This window comes from Atractosteus spatula, chromosome 22 (genome assembly GCF_055471065.1).
Source record: "Atractosteus spatula isolate fAtrSpa1 chromosome 22, fAtrSpa1.hap1, whole genome shotgun sequence".
NCBI lineage: Eukaryota > Metazoa > Chordata > Actinopteri > Semionotiformes > Lepisosteidae > Atractosteus > Atractosteus spatula.
The window spans coordinates 9,685,584-9,707,575 of NC_142727.1; the positions used below are offsets into that span (position 1 = coordinate 9,685,584).

Sequence of the window (21,992 nt, forward strand, 5' to 3'; positions counted from 1 at the left end):
AAGACTGCGCTCGTTACAGGACTTTAATAAAACATTACAAGGTTTCGGGCAGCCAGCCAGTAGTCTGCAGTGCTATTTTTTCCCCCCTCTCCTTGTTTTAACATAATTTTAACATCTGCAGCAGCCGTATCACCCTGCAACTCACAACTGGCAGCCCACTGCAGTTCAGCAGGTGTGAGCCTGGTCAGTACCTGGATGGGAGACTCCTGGGAATAACTAAGGTTGCTGCTGGAAGAGGTGTTAGTGGGGCCAGCAGGGGGCACTCACCCTGCGGTCCTTGTTGGTCCTGATGCCCCAGTATAGTGATGGGGACACTATACTGTAAACAGGCGCCATCCCAGGGTGTTTCTCAAAAAGAGTAGGGGTGTAACCCCGGTGTCCTGGCCAAATCTCCCAATGGCCCTTACCAATCAAGGCCTCCAAATAATCCCCATCTATGAACTGGATTCATTACTCTGCTCTCCTCCCCACTGATAGCTGATGTGTGGTGAGCGTTCTGGCGCACTATGGCTGCCGTCGCATCATCCAGGAGGATGGTGCACATTGTTAGCAGTGGAGGGGAGTCCCCATTACCTGTAAAGCGCTTTGAGTGGATTGTCCATAAAAGCGCTATATAAGTGTAAGCAATTAATATTATTGTTGTTGTTTTCCTGTTTCTGTCACTGACAAGGACCTGAAGGAAAGCTCATCTGCAGCTGCAGTACTCACTGGATGACACTAGGTGGCACAAGTATTATACTGTGACCTGAGGATTGCAGCTCTGTGCTTGGAGCATGTTAAAACAGCACACTAGGCTCACTGCTAGAGGAATCTCCTGTCATAAAACTGCCGACATTTGCTTAGTTCAGGGAGCTCACTGACACCGCAGCACGTTCATCCAGATGGCTAATTGCACATAAACTAAAACGAAAGTAAAAAAATGTAACGTAATTTTCCCTTTTATTCTGTTTGCTTCTGCATTTGCTCCGGAGCTCTATTGCTCAACCTCAGCCTGTTAATACTCGGCTTAATACTGCTCAGCTAATACTACTCAGCTTCTGCTTTGCCGCTGTGATACAATAAAACAAAGTCCCCTGGGACTAGTGTGACAAAGTGAGGTGGACAAAATATTTGGAAATCTTCAAGCAAGCAGCCAGTACAATAACCTCTTGGATTAACGGACTTCTCTTTAATGGAATTCAGATTTAACGGACAAAATCTACTAAAGGGGAATTATGTCTAGAAAATCAGAAATATCGGACTTTTCCCCACTCTACCAAAGAAATGCACAAATAATAAAACAAAGTTAAAACAAAGGTTTGAAATTTGGGAATAGTGCCCTATAGAAGTAGGTCCATTGCTTATGATGGATTTGTGGTTTGTATGCTTTAGTGAATTTTATACAGTACAGTTCTGACACACACCCCTGCGACCCTGTGTTGGATCAAGGGGTTAAAAATGGATGGATATTTAAAAAGCATTAAATAAGGAGCTCACATATTAATGATAAATGGGACAGGAACAATTTTCATTGACTCTGTGGGTTACAATTGACAATACAAGAAAAATATATGTGTATATATATAAATGTGTATGTTTCTCATATAACAGTGTGTTTTTGTTCTCAAAAGAATATCATTCACGATTTAATGGACAGTCTGCATTAACAAACAGGCTTTCCTCCTTATTATTCCATTAAACAAAAGTTTTACTGTACTTTGTATAGGATATCTCTGCCTTCTCTAGCAGCTGTACACTACTGACTCATACAGTACGAGCTGATAGGAGTGATGTTAGGTTGGGCAAAGAGCACGAGATCTTTACTAATTATTTCTAAAGAAATGCAATGAGAGGCCTATAAATATAGAGCACCTAATTATTCCTGAGGCTTCTTTTGCCTTAACGTGTGTTATTGCAAATGGTCTGAAACCACTTCACGTGCATTTGGTGATAAGGAAACCCATTCGGGGAAAGTTCATCCCATCTTAAATGTTAATAATAGGTCACATATTCTAGCTCATGCCTTGAAAACCCTCTTTTTTTGTGTTTTCCCCCTGGCTGTTGTCTTTAATTGCAACCGTGATTACAGACACAAGGTCAATTAAACCTGACAGCTGAGTCGCGGTGTTTCATGTTGACCTCAGGCAGTTCTCACTCCGTGCTGTTCCTGTGGTCTCAAGGGTTTGATCTACTGCAGAAGGGCAGCCTATATCACAAGGAGTGCTACATCGCCAGTTTTGTCGGTGTCTCATGCTGATTCGCTCTCAAAGCCTGTAGTATTCTTCCAACAAATTGAATGTTGTATTGAACATTCCAAAGATATGTTAAAACAACCCCAATCTACATAGTTTTTGTCATGGTTTTCAGAGACTAGATTCTCATCCATTTTGCAATATTATCCTTCTTTTACTTGGCAATATATTAATGGCCTTTATCCTTAAATGATAGTCCTGGCAATCTCTTAAGCATGCAAAGAGGCATAAATAATGCACTGTAAGATGTTTGAGTGCTGATGTATCGTTTCTAGGAAAGTTAGTGGGAACATTTTCTCCACCAGGTCCGATTACTTTAAAAAAAAAAGGTGCCTAGCACTGGAGAGCTGTTAGCTCATGAGTTCAGTCAAAATCAGAAGTGGCATTTCACTGAATGCTTGAAGGGGGTCAAAGGATGCTTCTATGTACAGCAGGGGTGACAGTAGGTGTCCTTTAGCTTTTATGTTGGGCGCCGAAGTTGCAATTGATTGGGCCCCAGTACTCCGTGTCAAGGCTTGTCTAAAACATTTTGGGATGCCAAAGATTTTGTGGGTATTGTGTTTTGGGGGCATTTACTGTGACTATAAACAATTTGTTTACAATTAAGGATCAGAAGGACTCAGTGCCATTGTCTACAATGAGCCCCCTGACTTTTGTCATACGTTTTAAAGCTGAAAGTGGGTCTGGACTTGCTTTTCTTGACGTTTTGCCCGTGTAATTACAATATGACCCTATTCAACCCATCATGTCATTGGTTTTCGCACGACCTTTCGTTTCCCTGAACTGGTTTCTGGAGGTTCTAATGGCGTGAGGATGCAGGGGGTGAATCTGAGTGCCGAGTGATGTCTGAGGGGGCTTGAGGGAGGTTGATGGTGGCTCCCTCACCTCCTCGAACAGCTCCAGACTGTAGGTGTTGTCATCGTCGGCGAAGTAGACGATGCCGGGCTGGGTGCTGTTGACGTTGAAGGTCTCACGAAGCCAGCGCAAGGCCAGGTTCCTCTGCATGGTGCCTCGCGGGATGCGGGGGTCCCTCATGTCTCCCCGCAGCTTGTAGTTTCGGGGCGTCTCCACGTTGAGGTGGGTGTAGTTCAGCCCGGTCTCGTGGAGCAGGCGGGTGACCAGGGGCGTCCTCCGCTGGGAGTCCTCCACCAGGATCCAGTGGAGATTGGGCACGTGGAGGAAGGTGTTGGCCAGTCTCGTCAGCTCGGCCTTCTGGACCGGCCGGCTATAGGTGGGCGTGATGACGTGGATGGTGGGTAGCACGTCGGACCAGGGCGGGGGGCGGGTGTAGACGTACTCCGTCCGCACCACCTCCACTATGTCCTTGTCCGAGGAGCAGTACTCCTTGGAATCGGAGCCCTGTCCCAGGTCCCGGCGCCCGTCGCTGCCGTCATCTGTGGGGAAAGCAGCACAACTGAGGTATTAGCGCTCCCGTGCGCGGGCCTTGTATTTCACAGTGCCTGACCCAACCGAAAATCGTGTACCTGCTAGGCGATGCCGTCGTACTGCCAGCCTCTCTGGTATGATAAACAGTTCTTTTACCAGATGGTGACAGGCTGCGAAGAGTAAAAGTAAAAGCAGGCGCCATGAACGGATGATGGGCCACAAAATGGCATCAGTATTCAGGACACTGTAAAGGCTTTGCTGAACTCCTTATACGGATTTGAATGGGACCACGTCTGGTAAAGGACTGAACTACTAAAACTCCCATGAGGCAGTGCAAGCCAACAATGACAGATTTTTCCCAGATACAAGCGTCGTAGGAAAAAAAAAAAGAAATGCTCCGTGAATTTCAAGAAAAGGAGAAGATCTCTGGAGCTCATCAGCAGAGTTTTGAGCAACGGACTGCAGTCCATTAAATCCAATTCATAAAAATGGAGATTTCAAAAATTCTGAATAAATTTGTACATTCTCAGAATGTATTCCCCGAATTTTCAGCCTCGCCTTTGTCATTATAAAAGCACATGCTGTCTTTTCTAATATAAACTAAAACTATGCCCAAGAACAATGCATAGAGCACACCAAGAAGTCCTTTCTTGTCAGAACGCTGAATCACTTGGTAAACCGACGTAATTAAATTTAGCACTGATTTAACGGTTGCTGTAATTTTATTCCGTGTCCCCACACAGCAGCGAGTCAGAAAAATAGAGCATCAAATTGGAATGATTATCGAATCGTTAAACTCATTCTTTCCAACTCTATTTTGCGCTAATGGCGGTGTTTAGCACTGCAATTTTTTTTTTTAGATCTCTCCTTCCAGTTACTAAAAGGATATTTTCTTACACATACATCAACGCAGTCTCTTGACAGCCAGATGTTCTGTGTTTCATGCCAGGAAGCACCTTGGCATTCTATCTACCTTGGCCTCTGTAATTCCGGGGATAATTTGAGCGAGCATTTGCCACAATGTGTCTTCATACTGCATCAAAGCAGGGCAGTCAGTTGGGTTGTTAAAAGGCTGCATTTCTGTCATTTTCTCTTACACCTACAAAATGACTTATTCTTTCCACTGTGGGTTTTAGTCTTCAGAATTATTCACTTCTACAGGGAAGGAACTGTCACTTTGGTCCGGCTTGCAGGCCCACACAAGCTCCTTTATTTCTGTGTTCAGACTCGGAATTATAAACAGCTCATGAACGCCTCCATCAATATGCTTCAAGAAAGAGCAGGAGGATTTTCACATGAATAGCACTGGGGCTTTTTCATTGTCCTTTTTCTCCTAATACATGGTTAAATGAATCAGAAATAATTGTATCCTTTCGATTAAGAAGGAAAGGCTGCATGTGTGACATGCGTCCCTCTCTCGTTTCTAACTGCTTAATAGACCAAACGCACCTCTTGCGAAAACGGATAATCGTACATTCAAAACCACTACGTGTAGCATACCACAGACTGACAGGCTGAAAATGATGTTTCTGAGAGCCAAATTTGTTCCCTTTGCTGTGAAATATTAATGGTGTTAAAAAAAAAAACCCTACGTTGACAGGAAGGAAGATAAACATTTTTATTCCTGTTTTTATTTCATTTTGCCAGTCCTGTTTTTTTATTTTTGAAGAAAGCACAGCAGATGTCGCCCTAGCACAAGCAACTTTGAAAGAGGGCGTCTTTCTCTGCGTGATCTAACCCACCCCCCCCCCCACCTCTGGACTCACCCTTTCGGATGGCCAGCAGAGGAGCAATTGCATTCTGGTGCCAGACTGTGATGAGCAAGGTCCAGGGTAACACTATCAACACAATGGCAAGGATATCTCTTCTCTTCGGCATCTCCAGAGCTGGTCCTATGCCTCTTCATTACCTGCAAAGCAGCAGGGAGAAGACATTTAGCGCTTGCATGCAATGACGTACTGTTTATGGGTTTGCAGCATTTCGCCTTGTTTCTGTTTAAACATTCCCTCCAGTTTTATATATCGGCTTACAAGCTAGGTGTGGGGTTTCCAGTGCCGTCAGCCTCACTGTTTAGTGTGCACCCTTCTGTGGGGGGTTCAGGCCAGTTCAACGTGTCAATTCCTCGGTAAATACAGTAGTTCAGTAGCAGTCGAGCTAGTTTTCACTCGTAGAGAAGTAAGTGGAAGAACTGTCAGATGTGGCACATAATTGGCTGCTCTTTGGCCCAGTGCATCATGGTACAGTCATTACACAAACCCTCTGTGGCCTTTACTTGGTGTGTTGTTGCTAATGCTACAATTTGACATAAAATCTGAGTACTTTTAGCATGTCTCATTGGACAGGAGCTTCACTGCAGAAGTTTGGTCACATATCTGGCAATAGGAGAGCCTCAAACAAGCCGTTTTAAACATCTCCAGGGCTGTTGGAGGCTTCTGTGTTCAGCTGGGACCCGGACTTACCTACGCTTCTAACTTGTTCATGGCCGAGCTGATGGTGGGCAGCGCAGGGGCTGCACAGCAAAGGGCCCGTTCTGGGGTGAGGAAACCTGAGAGGTCTCAGCTGGCCATGCTCCATGAGCCTGGCCTAGTCTGTCTGCCTGAAGACCTGGAAGAGGAAAGGAGGCCTTGAGTCAACACGTTTGCTGCACCCTGGTTCTGTGACTTTGTTCTCATTGGGTACTGTTGCGACCCCCTTGTGGAGCTGTTTGTTTTTAATGAGGCTGAAAAGTTTTTACTCGCATGACATGTTTAATTTGCAACTATATCACCCTGCAACTCGCAACTGGCAGCCCACTGAAGCTCAGCAGGTGTGAGCCTGGTCAGTACCTGGATGGGACACCTCCTGGGAAAAACTAAGGTTCCTGCTGGAAGTGGTGTTAGAGGGGCCAGTAGGGGGCGCTCACTCTGCAGTCTGTGTGCACACTATACTGCCAAAAAGGTGCCGTCCTTCAGATGAGACGTAAAAGTGAGGTTCATTAGTGTAACATAAGTATAGCACAAGCTTTCTTTTGTCCAAATTATCCCCCAACAAGTTTCAGAAGAATCAAAAGCTAACACAGGACATTCTGTACCTAAGTTCTTATGTTGGATTGTAGGCCAGCTTCTGATGTGATTTTTCAAAAGGTCGTTGACGAATGTGAGATTAGAAGTAACTGTAATGGGATGGTGTATTGTGATGCCGCAGCTGTGGTCTTCTGTTAAACAGCAGTAGGCATGCTGAATATCTTTTGAATCTGCGATAGCATAAGGCACATGGTGGGGTAATTATGCAGGATTTCAGCTGATTTTCAAGATCAAGAACAAGATGCATGAAACCGCGCGGCAGATTTTCTTTTAAGACCAGTCGCTTAAGAAAGTGTGGGAATTCTTTTATAAAGGAGGGGAGTATGAGGGAAGTATCTTAATTAGCTTAGTCGTAGATGTAGTTTAACATTGCATTTGGGATTCCAAGGCAATCTTGTAGGATTTTAATACTTCTGATGGGGCTGAATGGTAGCGCAAGCATTAACATTACTGCCTTGCAGAGCTGGAGCTTTGGGTTCACTTCCTTGGGTGCTATCTGTGTGGAGTTTGCATGTTCTGCCCAGTTTCCTCCCCCAGTCCAAAGACATACTGTTAGGTTAATAAGCTAATTGGCAAATGGCCTTAGTGTGTGTGCCCGCATGTGTGTGTTGGAATGTAATGGACTGGCATCCTGCCTTGCGCCTATTGCTTGTCAGGTAAGGCTCCTGTACTGGATAAAGTGGCTTAGCAAAAGGATGGATGAATAAAGATCTAAGGTAATGAGGAATGTGAATAAACAGTATTATGCAAATAATTTCAAATAATTACATCAGATTGGAAGGAATGTCAAAATCACTTTAAACATGTCCATGCTTACTTTACCATGGAAAGAGCACATATTTGTTAGCTGCTCTTTTTGTGGATTAGGTGCATAGTAACTTGATTCAACTGATGCCTTTTTTTGTGGGTATGAATCAATATGAGATAAATGCAATATAAGTCTGACAGTCCCTAACAGTTTGTTTTCTGTAAAAAAATAAAAATCACTTTGGCTTCATTTCCCCCAAAGAGAATCGGAAAAAGAATGCAGTTGGACTACAGTGCAGGTGAGAATACAGGGCTCTTCAGACGCAATGAATGCTTGATTAAAAGGATAAACCTTGAAACAGGTCTCGCTTAGATTAAAGGGATTTGTTGTTAATTATCTCTCCAGGCACAACGTTCAGAGGTCCCTTGATTTAACGGGTGTAATTAAAAGTATGAAAATACAGTGCCGGAAATCTTTATGACAATCATTTTCGCAGGGACAAAATTCTTTGGTGCTATGAAGGCTCCCGTTGAAGTGGTTCCTGTTATATACAGTATATTGAATGTTTGTCCTGTCCCTAATCTTATTTACAGTAAGAACTGTATCTTGCTTCCCAGCTTGTGCTTCCTCTTAATCCTTCTGATCAGAGTTCAGCACTTTCAGCACACAATAATCAATGAGAATGACAATATTTTGCTTTAGTTAGTTAGATCACGCCAGGCTGGGAAAAAAAAAGCCCTCTCCTTTTTTTATACAGTCATTAACAAAACACAAATGATTTCTTCACTAGGCAACCTTTGTAAAGACTTAAAGGCTTTTGGATTTTTAAAGCAGCTGAATGAACCGTTCTCCGTCCTTAACGTTTACCTTAGAGATGCTGCTAATGTGGGCCAGAATATTTCCTACGTCTTGTGGGTCTGGGACAGCTGACTTGTGATGGTTTGTAGACAATATGGTTAATGAAAAACCAGCTTACATGCGTCCCATCCTGATTTGTTCCTTGTTATATGGGTTCATGATCTTTTCCAAGATCTTCCAGTGGGCCAAGCTGAAAGACTGCTTCCGTAGTCGGCTCTGTAGTCGATGTTTTCCGAGGTGCAGCCCGATATTAATTCAGGTGGCGATTTTTTTGGAGAAGCGTCTTTGGGTTCCTGATTTGTGTAAGAAGCACTGTATCAATATACTCTGCTGTCGCTATTATGACTGAGGCAGACCACGGCGATCATTTGGTGTGGCTGTGCTTCCCCTTTTGAATCAGGATGAGGTGAAATGAATGAATCTGGGCTTAATCGCCTTCAGCAAGGAAAGCACATATTCCTGAGCACCTGCATGGGTTTCGAGTGGTGGGGATGTAATTGTCAGTGAGTTTAAAAAAAAAATGATACTGTAACAACGGGAAAAATAGAACTACAAAGGAGTTATGTTTGTCCAGACTTGCTTTGCTGGAAGATCCTTTTAATTAAGCTTTCCCCCTCATCTCTCCCAGTACCTTACAGTTTTCTGACAGCCCCTAATAAACAGCGGAATCAGTGGAGAGCATTGAAACTCATGCCCCTCTGTTGCTGTGATTACAGCACAGTGATAAATGATTTTCTCCTGCAGATGCTCCCACTGCCCCTTACAAACTCCAAAGAAAGACCTCCTTTGAGATCATCATGGGAGCGAAGAATATTTCTGGTCTTTCATCCCATCTCTGGAGATCCCATTCCCTGGTGTAACTAATCACTCTTTGTCATTTCCCCCCGTTATGAACTCGGCGAGTCTGTGAGACTTCTATTTAAGACACAGGTCAGTCCAAAGCAAGCAAACCCGATAGCACTGCGCTGACACTCTGCCACTGGTCGAAAATAACTTGGCCTGGAGGTGTGGACAAGTACGATTGAGATATGGATTACCACAAGTTAGTTTTCTACACAGAAAGGTGCAATAAAGTCTTGATAATGTTTTCACCGGTTTTGTTTGAGAGATTTTGACCTTGAAAGTAGCCGCCGCATGTTTAACCCTGAACTAAAGGAGTCCTACTGCTCCGAGCTCAAAGGAAAGAAAGGTCCACAGTATGAAAAGAAGAAAAGGTAATCAAATGAAGGAAGCAGACAGAGCTGGGAGGAATTGTACACCTTTGTTAAAATGTGTGTTTGTAAAATTAGCTCACCTAGAGTTCAATGTGTAAAATAATGTATCCATGGTACCCATCTGTGTGTTTTTAGCTTATTTTGTTTTTGCTCCCAAGGACAAACAACAGTAGGCTTAGTCAAAGAAAAGCTTTAAAGCCCACATGCAGTTTTACAGCTTCTACTGACTGTAAACTAAATGTGCTTTTTAATGAGCTTTGTAGTAATGAACAGAACAGAGTCACAATTGTCAAATTATAAAATGCCTATAATTCGCTAGCAACAAGTTATTGTTTGCATTAAGTGCAAACTACATTCACAGTTGGCTCCTATGTTTCTGTCTGCAGAGGTGCACTCACTGCAAAATGTGCCTTGGACAATTTCCTCTCCTCTCCCTGCAATGAGTGCAGGAAGGGTTCCAGAGGGTAAAACTCTCTGAGGAGACAGGAGAATAACAGTTTGGAATAAGCGTGAATTGAGCTGCAAATGTGGTTAGAGTTGGATTAGAAGGCGATGAGAGGGTCATGAGAGAAGGAAATATTCAGGGAATTTCTCTGGACTCAGCTGTTCATTCAGGCCTGGTGGTGAAGATACTCCAGTCATACATAAGCAATCTGAGACTCTGACAGCTTGCAGGAGGGGCTGTCTCTATAGTAAGACTTTGTAAGAAAAAAAGAATACTAAAACTGTCTATTTGAGCATATGCCTCTTTGTTTTGCATACTGCAGGTGTGAGCCTGTATTTATAATCAGATGAAGTAAATGTAAAATTTGTTTTCAGGCAGAAACGTCTTTTTTGAGAAAAAAAAAAACACGTCGTGCACATTGGTACAAATGTGCCTGATGCCATTTCTGGGTGGAGGTGAAGTCGATCAGACTGCCTGGTCTTGATCAATCCTTTTTCAGGTATTGTTTTTCCTTCCGAAAGTTTTAATAAAAAGCATTTCTTTATTCTCCCGAAAAAGGCAGTGCTCCACCTACTGTACCAGACACATACTCTGTGATAAATCTGGCACTGCCTTAATTTTTTCTCACAGGTCATTTAGAAGGTCAAGATGTTTGTGCTCCAACATAAAAAAAAGCTACTGTACTTTCTGTAGGTGGAAGGACAAATACAAAAGGTGAACTCAACAGGGCCGATGAACAAACAAAACTCCAATAAGCTGACAAAACAGAAGAATGAAAAATGTTAGTTCAGGTGTTTTAGAAGTAGTTGGTATGTTCCAACTACAATGAAAGTGGTTGCATTTCCATGTGTGTGATGTTGGCATGCCAAGAGGATAGTGCTGTGCACAACTTTCATTTCTTAAAGTATATTGAGATCTTATTTAATAAAAAGTAATATCTTTTTTATTTTTATTTAGAGATACCGTTACAGTTCCCTGTGCTTGGAACATCTTCGGACATTTTTTTTTTCTTTCAGAAGCTTTTATTGACCAGATATAAAATACAAATCCCAACACCTATTCATTCCAGCCCTATAGAAGAAGTGGACAGCATTCTGTCATTAAGATCAATTTTCATCCCTTGTATTACTGCTTATTTAATCAATAATCAAGTAATCTTTCTTTTAAGCTAGAGGTTGCGTCAACTAAATATAAGAATTCTCTATCGACTTTCTCAAGTTTAGTATGCAGCTGCCGAAATCATCCTCCATTAATAAGCATTCTGGAAATGTCATGAAACTGCTGAAAATGATGTCCCTTAATGAGGTTCTTCAGTATTATACCTAAAATTGAATGCCTAGGAAGAACTACACCAAGAAATGAGAAAAGAAACCCTTTTTTTGAAATATTGAATTTCATGATGAAGCTAATTGGCTTGCATGTCCTTCCAGTTTTCACCTGATGGCACTAGAGAGCCTCCTGTGATTGAATTGCCTGCTTGATTGAGTATTCCTCACACAGTATGCATCTCTGAAAAAGCAGCAAGACAGATCTCAAACAGATAGGCAGGCATCGATGTGGACTGGGGCCATGGATCTGAAATGAAATCCCTCACTCTATAGCTTCTTCATTTATCTTCCTGAAGCCTCCTGCAATAGAGTTAGCATCAATCTCTTCTTAATTTTATTAATGGTGCTGCTTCAGCAAAGGGACAAGGAATTAAATCTGCCCTTTCACCTGTTTTGGCAGACTGTCTGAAAGAGTCTTCTTGTCTAAATACCTTTTAGGAACACAGCAAGGCCTGGTCACAGGCCAGCTACAAAGGCACGTTATTATTGGAGAAGAAAATGCAGTTGGGGTGCTTATAACACGGCTTATAAAAAATGTCTTCTTTTGTGCAAGGACCCAAGATTACAGCTTCAGCTGTGTACTCGAGATAATAACCAAGCAGTGTCTACACATCCTTTCTTTTTCAGTAACTAAGTCCATCCAGGGCTGTGGATGAGCTGCAACCAGAGATTCATCGTGCTGTGTCAGTCACGGTACACTTTTCACCCGTGACCAGTCCATCGCAGGGCAAGCATCAACTCAACACAATTCAACACCATGCAGCTTGGAATGCACCCATTATAAATCCACCAGCCAGGGCCAAATTTTGGTGTTTGTAGGCCTTAGGCACTTAGTATCCGAAATGTGCAAAAAGAGGGGTAAACACCAATTGAATTCAGTCAATTGACATGACGTTCTTTAAACTATTCTAATTCTGAACCAAGTGATTGATGGAGCGAGTAGAGCGACCATCACTTCGATACTTCTAGTTTCTAGAACAGTCGCTAGATAGCGTATGATTGCTGACTTGGAGCACCTAGAGTCGATCGCAAGCACGTTGCTTCAGCTCGTTTTTCGTTCGTCGCTAGTGTTTCCCTCCTTCGTAGGCCCTAAAAATTCCATTGGCCCTAGACAATGTGCCTCATGGGAAATCCAGCACTGCACACAACCATAATAATAATAATAATAATAATTGCTTACACTTATATAGCGCTTTTCTGGACACTCCACTCAAAGCTCTTTACAGGTAATGGGGACTCCCCTCCACCACCACCAATGTGCAGCATCCCCACCATAGGAAGAACGTGCCCTCAAGTCCACATAGATGCTGCCCCAGGCCAGAATCCAACTCAGGACACCTGGGCTGTGAGGAATGCGAGGAAGCACTGCTGACTGCCCTCCACCGTGCTGACTTTGTCTAAGCATACAGTACAGCGAGAACAAGAAATTGTTTTCCCAGCCACTTTCAAACTTCACTACAGGGCACAGCAGGGAGCAAAGTGTAAGTGTTATGAAGAATGTTTAATGTTGTATTGGACATTCTGTTACCTGCAATACTAACCTTACATTGGACTGAGGAAAACAAAAATGTAGGGGAATTCAACTCTTCACAAATGATCTGTTCCTGACTTTGTGTCCACAAAAGCCCACTAATAAATGAGAATAACCAGCGCTCCCATGTGATAAAAATTAGTACATGTGTTTGCCATTTACTCTTGTCTTGGGCTCTGCCACCACTGTAGCTGCACGAAACTGTGGGATTTTCTCCATTCAGCTACAGTGCTGTGGGTTTACTCTGCAGCCTATGCTTTATGTGGGGCCAGGGCACTGTGGAATTAAATGCTGTTTAATAACATAATATTGCCAAAGGAGCAGCTGGAAGTGCACTTTTCCTTTTGATTTAGAAGAGAATTAATTTATTTGGAAAAAAAAAAGTTGAGTAAACCTTGTGCGCTAAGCTGTTTTTCTTGATTGATGAGCCCGCAGCTGTCAGAGGGTAGCCGCCTCAGCAATGGCGAAAGATTTAGACCCCTTGCCTTGCTCGGGTTACTCTCTGCTGATGTCTGCAGAGCCAGCCTGCCTGTCAACCATTTTCCATTTTATTTATTCCTGGGATCCCTGCTAGCCTCAAGCCAGGCCGCAGGTATCCGAGAGAGCTGCAGGGGGAAGAGGAGAAGCCCTTCGGTGGTTGTCAGCTGGCAGGTTTTCAATACCCGTGATCCGCAGGCTCTTCAACACTTAATCTCCTTACCCCTCCCCCCCCCCCCCCAACTCAGCTCTCCCCCTTCTCCTGTTTCCCTCACTGGTCCTCCCTTCCTTCACACACCTGTCCGACTTTGACATCTCCTTGACCCGGGGCCATAAGCCTACCTTCCACTTCCTCTCAGGAACTCTCCCCACTTTACCTCTTTCTCCCCTTGTACTGTCCGTTTTCTCTCTTGTGGACTCCTCGCTACTCTTGGGCTTTTCTCCTTCTTGCTTTTTCTTTAAACAAGCCTTGATCTCCGTCTGCTTTCTTTGGTTTCTCTCTAAGACCCTTAACAAGCGTTGCACAGTCAACTCTCGTCTATCCTCTTTCAGGGTGTGCTTCCTGGCCCTCTCCAGTCTGGGTTTTTGCTTGGCACCCTTGCTATTCTACCTGTTGAAGATTCTCTTCATGTGGCTTGTGCTGCCTCTCTCTCCTCGGTCTTAATCCTTATTATGACTGTGCTGCTTGTGACGCTGTGAATCACCCTGTCCTCCTGCCAACACCCACTGACCTCAGAATGTTTGCCGCTACTCATACCAAACTCTCCACCTACACTCGCTGGTCAAAAACACCAGCTGCTCTGGCAAGGGGCTCCCTTTCTGCTCCCTTCTCTCTGTTCACTGGTGTCTCCCAAGGTTCTGTCCTGGGTCCCATACTGTTCTCTTTGTACTCCTGTTCCTCCCACGATCCTCCCATGTCTATTTGTATCATTTTCATGCTGAAGATGTCAGAAACAATGTCTGAGGGTTACAGTCTGTGCTCCAAATTTCACCACATACTTTGAACTGAGTGACATTGCATCATACTGGATAGAGAGCAGTGCATTGTATGGACTATTTTGCATCAACTACCATGGTTGTAAAAAAGTAAGGAGAATGCTTATATTGTGAATCACAAACAGCAGTTCTAGTCAGTTAGTCATAATTTTTCAAATTAAACCAATAGTGCTTTACCTGATTTCTTTGCTCAGGATCAGTGTCGTGTAATGTAACACTGTAACAGACTGATACTCATAACATCACTCATGACATCATGACATGATACCATGACATCACTCCTCAGAAGTCTGGAGAACACTCAAACCAATGTAACAGAACTGGCATTTTGCTGTAGATGCACCTCACTGACTGGCTCAATCGTACTCAGGTGTGCTGTTTGAATACAGTGTCTTAGCACACATACAACAGTATGTTTACAGTGAATCTAGTGTCACCAAGCTCCTTTTTAATGTGTCTATCTTTCAGGGGTCTGCAGTACATGTATGCCATGTGTAGGCTTTTAAATTAACATGCTCGGATTTAAATAATGGGCAACATCTGTATAAAAGCAGGTTGGGTACTTTTTACCTTTTATTAACAAGAAAAAACTAACACCCAGCTTGTTTCACTAATAAGGTACTGTATGTGATTGTCAGTGACTAACTTTCAAGAATGGGGTAGAATTATATGGCTTACAGGTGTCCCTAAAATTTAATATTAACAGGAACTGCAATTTATTTATTACAATTTTGCATAGTGTTTCAGCTTGTTTTGTCTTTGTCCTAGGAAACCCCTTACTTCTTGATCAAGTGCACAGGCCCATAGGCTCGACTGTCTCTTTTTTTTCCATTCACTATTGGTGATCTTGTGGATATTGATTGACACCTAATTTGAAGCTGCGATCCTCTTCAGGCATCATGTTCCATTTGCTGTCTCCAGTGGTGCCATCCTCCCGGACAGGAAATCAATGTTTTTATCTGTCCCATGTCTCCTGATAATGTGTGACTCAACGGGCCAGTATTTCCTCAATGTCTTGGGTTTAGGAAATGGATAGTGGAGAATGTGTCACTCCTGTGGCAAGCTTTGGTTTCTTTTGCTGATCGAATGAGCAGATAAATGTAGATCACACAGAAGTATAACTCTGGAAGGATCACAGCCATGTACTGTACAGTGATTTTTCTAATTCAATACAAACGCAATATTAATAAGGAACGGATTTTATAGGAATGGCAGTTACACATTACCTGGGTATTTGCATGGGGGGTGCAAGAGAAAATTTCATTGCAGACGAACAGGGTAATATGTCTCAATTTTAAGCACATTTTAAATGGTGCACAACACATGCTGTTGGTAAAAATCTGACTGAGTGAGAAAGGAGAAGACAAAAAAGGCATTGTCCTCCTTAATGAGGCAAAACTGCTTACTACAGAGTGGCGAGAGCAACCTCAGCACGATGAGTCTCTGGAGCCAGATACAGTATGTCAACTGTAGTCCTGTGCAGAAAATATGTAATTATGTTGGTGTTCATTAATAATTAACTCAGGGAGGTTACTGAGGCAGAAGCCATCCATGTCCTTTGTCACAAAGTCATTTTATTGCATCCAGAATATTGAGCACAATTTTATTTACCCCATTACAAACGAAGAAATTATTGCCCTGGAATCAGCCCAGAGAAGAGCAACCAGATGATTCTGGGATTTAAGGAGTGGCCTCCACTGACAGGCCATAAGAACTGAACCGTTTTAGTCCTGAGGAGAGAGGATTAGGACGGGACCTCATGCAAGTATCCGAAACCTCAGTGGACTGCTTCAGAATGAACAGTGAAACACAAACCAAAGGACAAAAGTAGAAACCGATGAGGTAGTGCATTTATAACTGAGAACAGAACGTCTTCACCCAAAGGGATAGGGCAGTATAAATGAGGGTTATGCTGTAGAAGCTGATACCCTAGCTTCTTTCAAAAAATCGATAGATGAGATGTTTGGATTGACCTAATGGGCTAGATGACTGAATGGCTTTCTCTCGCTTGTTACCTCTCTGATGTGTTTAAGTGCTAATACCGTGCAATGACTCCAAACAAAGGGAAACAAAGCCAAAAATGCACCATGCATGTTTCCTTAGGGTGTTCCGGCTAGGGAGGTTCATGTGGGAACATACAGTAGCAGATTGGATCTCACCAACAAGAGGTGCTATTTTATTGACTAAGCTGCTATACCCGTATTTTTCATTCTTGACTTCTAGAATCTGGCTTTCGGCTTCTGCAGGAAACTGATAATTTGACGAATCTGGGACATCAAAGAAGGAGTAATTATCCACTTTAGTATTGATGTATTTCTAGACACACAGTTATACAAGTGTTTTTCCCCAAAATTCTTTTTGATTTTGAGTTTGCGAAGTGTCAGTTGTTAGATGTTGCATAGAATCAGCGGTTTGAGTTCAGCCACATCGAGCAAAACTAATAATTCCTTACACTTCTATAGCATTTTTCTGGACACTCCACTCAAAGTGCTTTAGAGGTACCACCACCACCACCAGTGTGCAGCTCCACTTGGATGATGTGACCGCAGCAAAAATGCTCCAGTACTCTCAACACGCACCAGCTATCAGTGGGGAGGAGAACAGTGATGAAGCCAGTTCAGAGATGGGGGTTATTAGAAGGCCATGATTGGTAAAGATAATTTCTGCCAGGATGGCGGGGTAACACCCCTACTCTTTTAAAAAGCACCCTGGGATTTTTAATGACCACAGACAGTCAGGACCTCAGTTTTACAGGTACATCTCATCCAAAGGATGGTGCCTTTTTACAATATAGTGTCCCTGTCACTATACTGGGGCATTAGGACCCACACAGACTGCAGGGTGAGCGCCCCCTGTTGGCCCCTCTAATTTCTTCTCGAGCAGCAACTTTAGTTTTTCCCAGGAGTCTCCCATCCAGGTACTGACCAGGCTCACACCTGTTGAGCTTCACTGGGCTGCCAGCTGGGAGTTGCAGGGAGATATGGCTGCTGGCAAACTTGCCACATTAGTTTTGACCTCAGCGTGAATGAAACTAACTGGTCTAAGAGGCACAACCTTCTGTGCTGTGGAAGTGAGTGCCGCACGTGATGTGCTTGAATAGCACTCAGGAGATGAAGACATCACAACAATGTGGCAAAGCAGGCAAATTCGTGACTGTCTTTTAAAATCTCAGTGCCTCCCTGTATGAAGGCTGTGACTGTGGCGTGAATGTGTCAGTGGTGGAGACTCCAGTGGGCAACAGACATATCAGTGGAATTCCACTGGGGAAACTCTACACCAAGATATATCACCCTCTCTTTAGTAGTTTGTCAGGTTCTTTTGATGGTGGGGGAAGAGCAACACAGAGAAAATGGATTTCTGTGTGAAAGTCCAGTCATCAAATGGTTCTGCAATATTTACCACACCCTACTAGAGCGCATTCCTTACAGGGGTCTAAAAACAAGGAGAGCTCGATGTGGGTGCAAATACACAGAACTGAATCTCATTTTGTGATTGTCTTTTTCTTTTTCTCCTGAAAATCCTGCTGAGCAAGCCCTAAATTGTACAGTCTAGTTAACTATCTTTAGAAGTATCTTTCCCTTTCCTTTGTTTTCCTGCGGTGCTTCCATTTGTTAAGCAGAAGTGCACCACATTTTAAGGGTGACCCCAGGGGCCATAGATTCCCATGCAAAAACTGTTAAGCTGCTGAAACTGTCAGCTGCTTCAGGTGCCTCTGCAGATCTCCCCTGACTTGGCTTGGTCTCACCACACGGTAGCCAGCCTGAAAAAGGCACAACAGCGCCTGTTCTTTCTGCAGTGCTTAAAGAAATGTGGTGTGGGGAAGCAGCTACTGATGTGCTTTTACTGCAGCACCACAGAATGCGTTCTCACTAGTGGCATCACTGTCTGGTACAGCAATACTACCATGCATGACAAACACACACTACAAAGGGTTGTGGCAACGGCACAGAGGATTATAGGATGTGATTTCCCATCAATCAGTGAGATTCACACCATCCGCTGGTGCTCTGGAAAGCTGTGCTCCACTATAAAAGTATGGACCACTAGGCTTAAGAAGAGCCCTATTCTGCCCTATTGTAGTGCACATCCTTAAGAGCTAACTGTGCAATGCCTCAGACTCAATACACGTCGCCACTGTGCACTTTTTGGATGGTCAACCACGTTTTTCTTTCAGTACTACGTATTTATTGTTCCGTTGTTATTATGTATCATTTTTGTCCATGTACTGTCATGTGTTGTACTGTGTCATTGGCTGTACTCTGTATGTCCCGAGAGATCACCACGAATAAGAATTCCAATGAGCATGTACATGTGGCAATAAACACCTCTACTCAACAGACAAGGCAGGTTCTGTAAAGAATCCGCTACACCCCAGCAAACTGTCCTCTTTATACACTGATGGAAAAAAGAAACGCAACTTTTTCTGCAATGAGAATATTATAGTTATAGCTTATGTACTTTCACAAAAAGTTGTCCATTTGTTTTAAGCCCTCTGACCAGCAATACTGCTTGTGCGGTGAGGCATTGCAGCTTTCTAATCACACGAAAGCTCGTTAGGTGGACTTTTACCCAACGAGGTCCAGGTGGAAAAATGCCTGATCAGGTCAGCTTTAAAAAGGCCTTAATTCAAAGCTTAGGTCACTGCAAGAAAAAGGCCACACTTGGTCAGTTTTCTGTGCATTCCATAATGCCTTGAATGTCACCAGAAGCAAGGGAGAGGGCCATTGGCATGCTGCAGGCCGACGTGTCACGTGCCAGCGTTGACAGACACTATGGAGTGTCTTGACTGCAGAGAAGGTTTCAGCAGACTGGCAGGACAGATGATCATCTATGATCCGGTCGCCCTTGAGTGATCACACCAGAGCAGGACCGACACACCAGACTGGTCCATCTGATAGATCATTTCAGATCCCCCACTCGTAGTGCTGCTGAAACTGCCAGCAGACACAATGCCCGCATCAGTGACAGGACAGTGAGGCTCCATGCTGCTGGCCTCAGAGCAAGGCGACCTGTCAGGGCCCCTCTGCTCACACCTCCTAGACGTCACACCCGACTGGCTTGGGCCAGACAGAGGCTGCGATGGACTCGTCAGCAGTGGCATCAGGTCCTCGTCACGGACGAGTCACTCTTCAGCCTGTTCCACGCAGATGGGAGGGCCAGAGTGTGGAGGAGGAGGAGTTACGTTTCTTTTTTCCATCAGTATAATAGAGAACTTGACAAATTCAGGAAAAAACAACATTATTTCATCACAACCGATACTACACTTAGTGTAAACTGGCTGAGTGCAGAATAACTCATTTGTGTCCACTCACTGAGTGCATTTCTTTTGTGAGACGCCTGTGAATGGAAGATTCATATCTGTATCTTATTGACCAACAACAATGACGTGATCTGTGAATGATGGTGACCAATAGTAAAATGCAAAAACATGTTCTTACTACCCTTTTATCTGAGCAAAAGCTTCTGTAATTAGTGTCCTGCAAGCCTGTTTTTGAGCAGTGTTATTATCTGTCCTGCTTAAGTGCACAATATATTCTTTTGAAGTGCCGTTCCTTGCTTTGAACAAGTAGCAGAAAAGCAGACTAAGGATTCAATTTATTTGCAGTACTACCTGTATTAAAGGGCTGTAACAATTACCAGGCTCATTTGATTCTGTCTGCAGGACCCTTCCTTTTTTTGTCCTCCATCCCATTTGTCCATTAAAGGGGTCATGGGTATGAAGGTTCTTCTGCTATAAGTGTATACAGAAGGATCTAGGCTGTTTTTGCTTAACTTTTTCAGATATTCAGTTACTGCTTGTTCTTGACACCCAAATCAAACATGCCAGCAGCCATGTCACCCTGCAACTCACATCTGGTGAAGCTCAGCAGGTGTGAGCCTGGTCAGTACCTGGATGGGAGACTCCTGGGAAAAACTAAAGTCGCTGCTGGAAGAGGTGTTAGTGGGGCGAGCAGGGGGTGCTCACCCAGTGGTCTGTGTGGGTCCTAATGTTCCAGTATTGTGACGGGGACGCCATACTGTAAACAGGCGCCGTCCTTCGGATGAGACGTAAAACTGGGGTCCTGACTCTCTGTGGTCATTAAAAATCCCAGGGTGTTTCTTGAAATAGAGTAGGGGTGTTACCCGGTCCTGGCCAAATTTCCCATTGGCCCTTACCAATCATGGCCTCTATTAATCCCGATCTCTGAACTGGCTTCATCACTCTGTTCTTCTCCTCACTGGTAGCTGATGTGTTGTGAGCATAGTGGTGCACTATGGCTGCCATCACATCATCCAGGTGGGGCTGCACACTGGTGGTGGTGGAGGGGAGTCCCCATTACCTGTAAAGAGATTTTAGTGGAGTGTGCAGAAAAGCACTATACAAGTGTAAGAAACTATTATTAATTATTATGTTTTGAGAAAGAGTCATCTGGTGCAAACATCCAGATCTTCATGTAGCAGGGCTCCTTTAGAAATGTTTTAAATACCCATTGCAGACCTTTGAGCCGGCAGATATTTTTTAATTTTAAATTTTGCTGCCCCTGCTACTGAAAGTCAATTGTATATTGATGAGTTGGAGCAAATCGCTGGAGATGGAATAGGATGTCAGCGGTAGGGTCTCAGCTGAGGGTGAATGTGTTTAATTGAGGAAAAAATACTGGAAAAGGAAAAAGCATATTCTTTTTATTTGAATTGTTCTTTACATTGGTCTCCAAACAGACTCCTGTTTTTCTGCCTGTAAACTCCTACCATTCTAAAACATGGACTTAAATAATGAAATAAGGCGAGCGGCAGTGGTTAAATTTCCCCTGCCTTTTACTCCTGTAGTATTTAAATACATTTTAATATCCGTCGGCTCACTTTTTTTTTTTCAGTCTATTGGCAGTGTTCTATTCAATTATTCCACTTTTTAAGTTTTCTATTACCGGGTTACATAGCACATTTTGTCACAGTCAGCAAAACAATCCTGCACAATTCGTTTCCATGAGTCAGCAATGTATTGGAGGAGAAGCAACAGCACCGTTCAAGCAATAAATTTGCCCTCGCTTCCACCCACACTCCGTTTTGTTACTACGGAAGCCTGTGGTCTTGTCTGCAGACAGGGCATGTATAGGGAAATTGCAGGAGCCCACTTCCTGCACTATGCGCGAGCTTCAGTTACTTTAATTTGATTTTTTTTTTCCATTGCTTTACCCATAAAATCAAAACTAGTAAGAGCGGTCGAAAACCTACCTATTCAATCCATTGCTGGATTTTTTTGGTCCGGCAGTTACCAACTGCGTAGTTTACAAATCTAACGTACTGCAGTCTTCTCAGTTAAAGAGCTCTCTGGGCTCTTGACTTGCCTTAGAATACTTGGTTTTCCTTGGATGATCATCAGGAAAGGTGGTTACATTGTTCCGTCAATGGATGAATTGGGATAACAAAAAAAACGAATCAATATTTAATTGACTTTCAGTAGCAGGGGCACCAAAATTTAAAATAAAAAAATACCTGCCGGATCAAAGGTCTGCAATGCGTATTTAAAATATCTTCTAAAGGAGCCCTTTACAGGTAATGGGGACTCCCCTCCACCGCCACCAGTGTGCAGCATTAACCTGGATGATGTGACGGCAGCCATAGTGCGCCAGAACACTCACCACACATCAGCTATCAGTGGGGAGAAGAACAGAGTGATGAAGCCAATTCATAGAGGGGGATTAATAGAGGCCATGATTGGTAAGGGCCAATGGGAAA

The 21,992-nt window shown here is 43.5% G+C and overlaps 1 protein-coding gene across 2 annotated transcripts in view; it reads right to left on the minus strand.

The window, feature by feature from the left end:
- Positions 1-21,992, minus strand: part of b3gat1b (beta-1,3-glucuronyltransferase 1 (glucuronosyltransferase P) b) — a 94,261-nt gene that overhangs the window by 13,891 nt on the left and 58,378 nt on the right. The window contains exons 3-6 of one of the 2 annotated variants that reach the window (XM_088939475.1): positions 6,077-6,221; positions 5,384-5,526; positions 3,716-3,787; positions 3,117-3,625 (exon numbers count right to left, since the gene is read on the minus strand). In XM_088939475.1, coding sequence (XP_088795601.1) covers positions 3,117-3,625; positions 3,716-3,787; positions 5,384-5,495 — 693 coding nt within the window. In that variant the 5' untranslated portion in view covers positions 5,496-5,526; positions 6,077-6,221. The remainder of the gene's footprint in view (positions 1-3,116; positions 3,626-3,715; positions 3,788-5,383; positions 5,527-6,076; positions 6,222-21,992) is intronic. The other variant, XM_088939474.1, reaches the window with a different exon arrangement.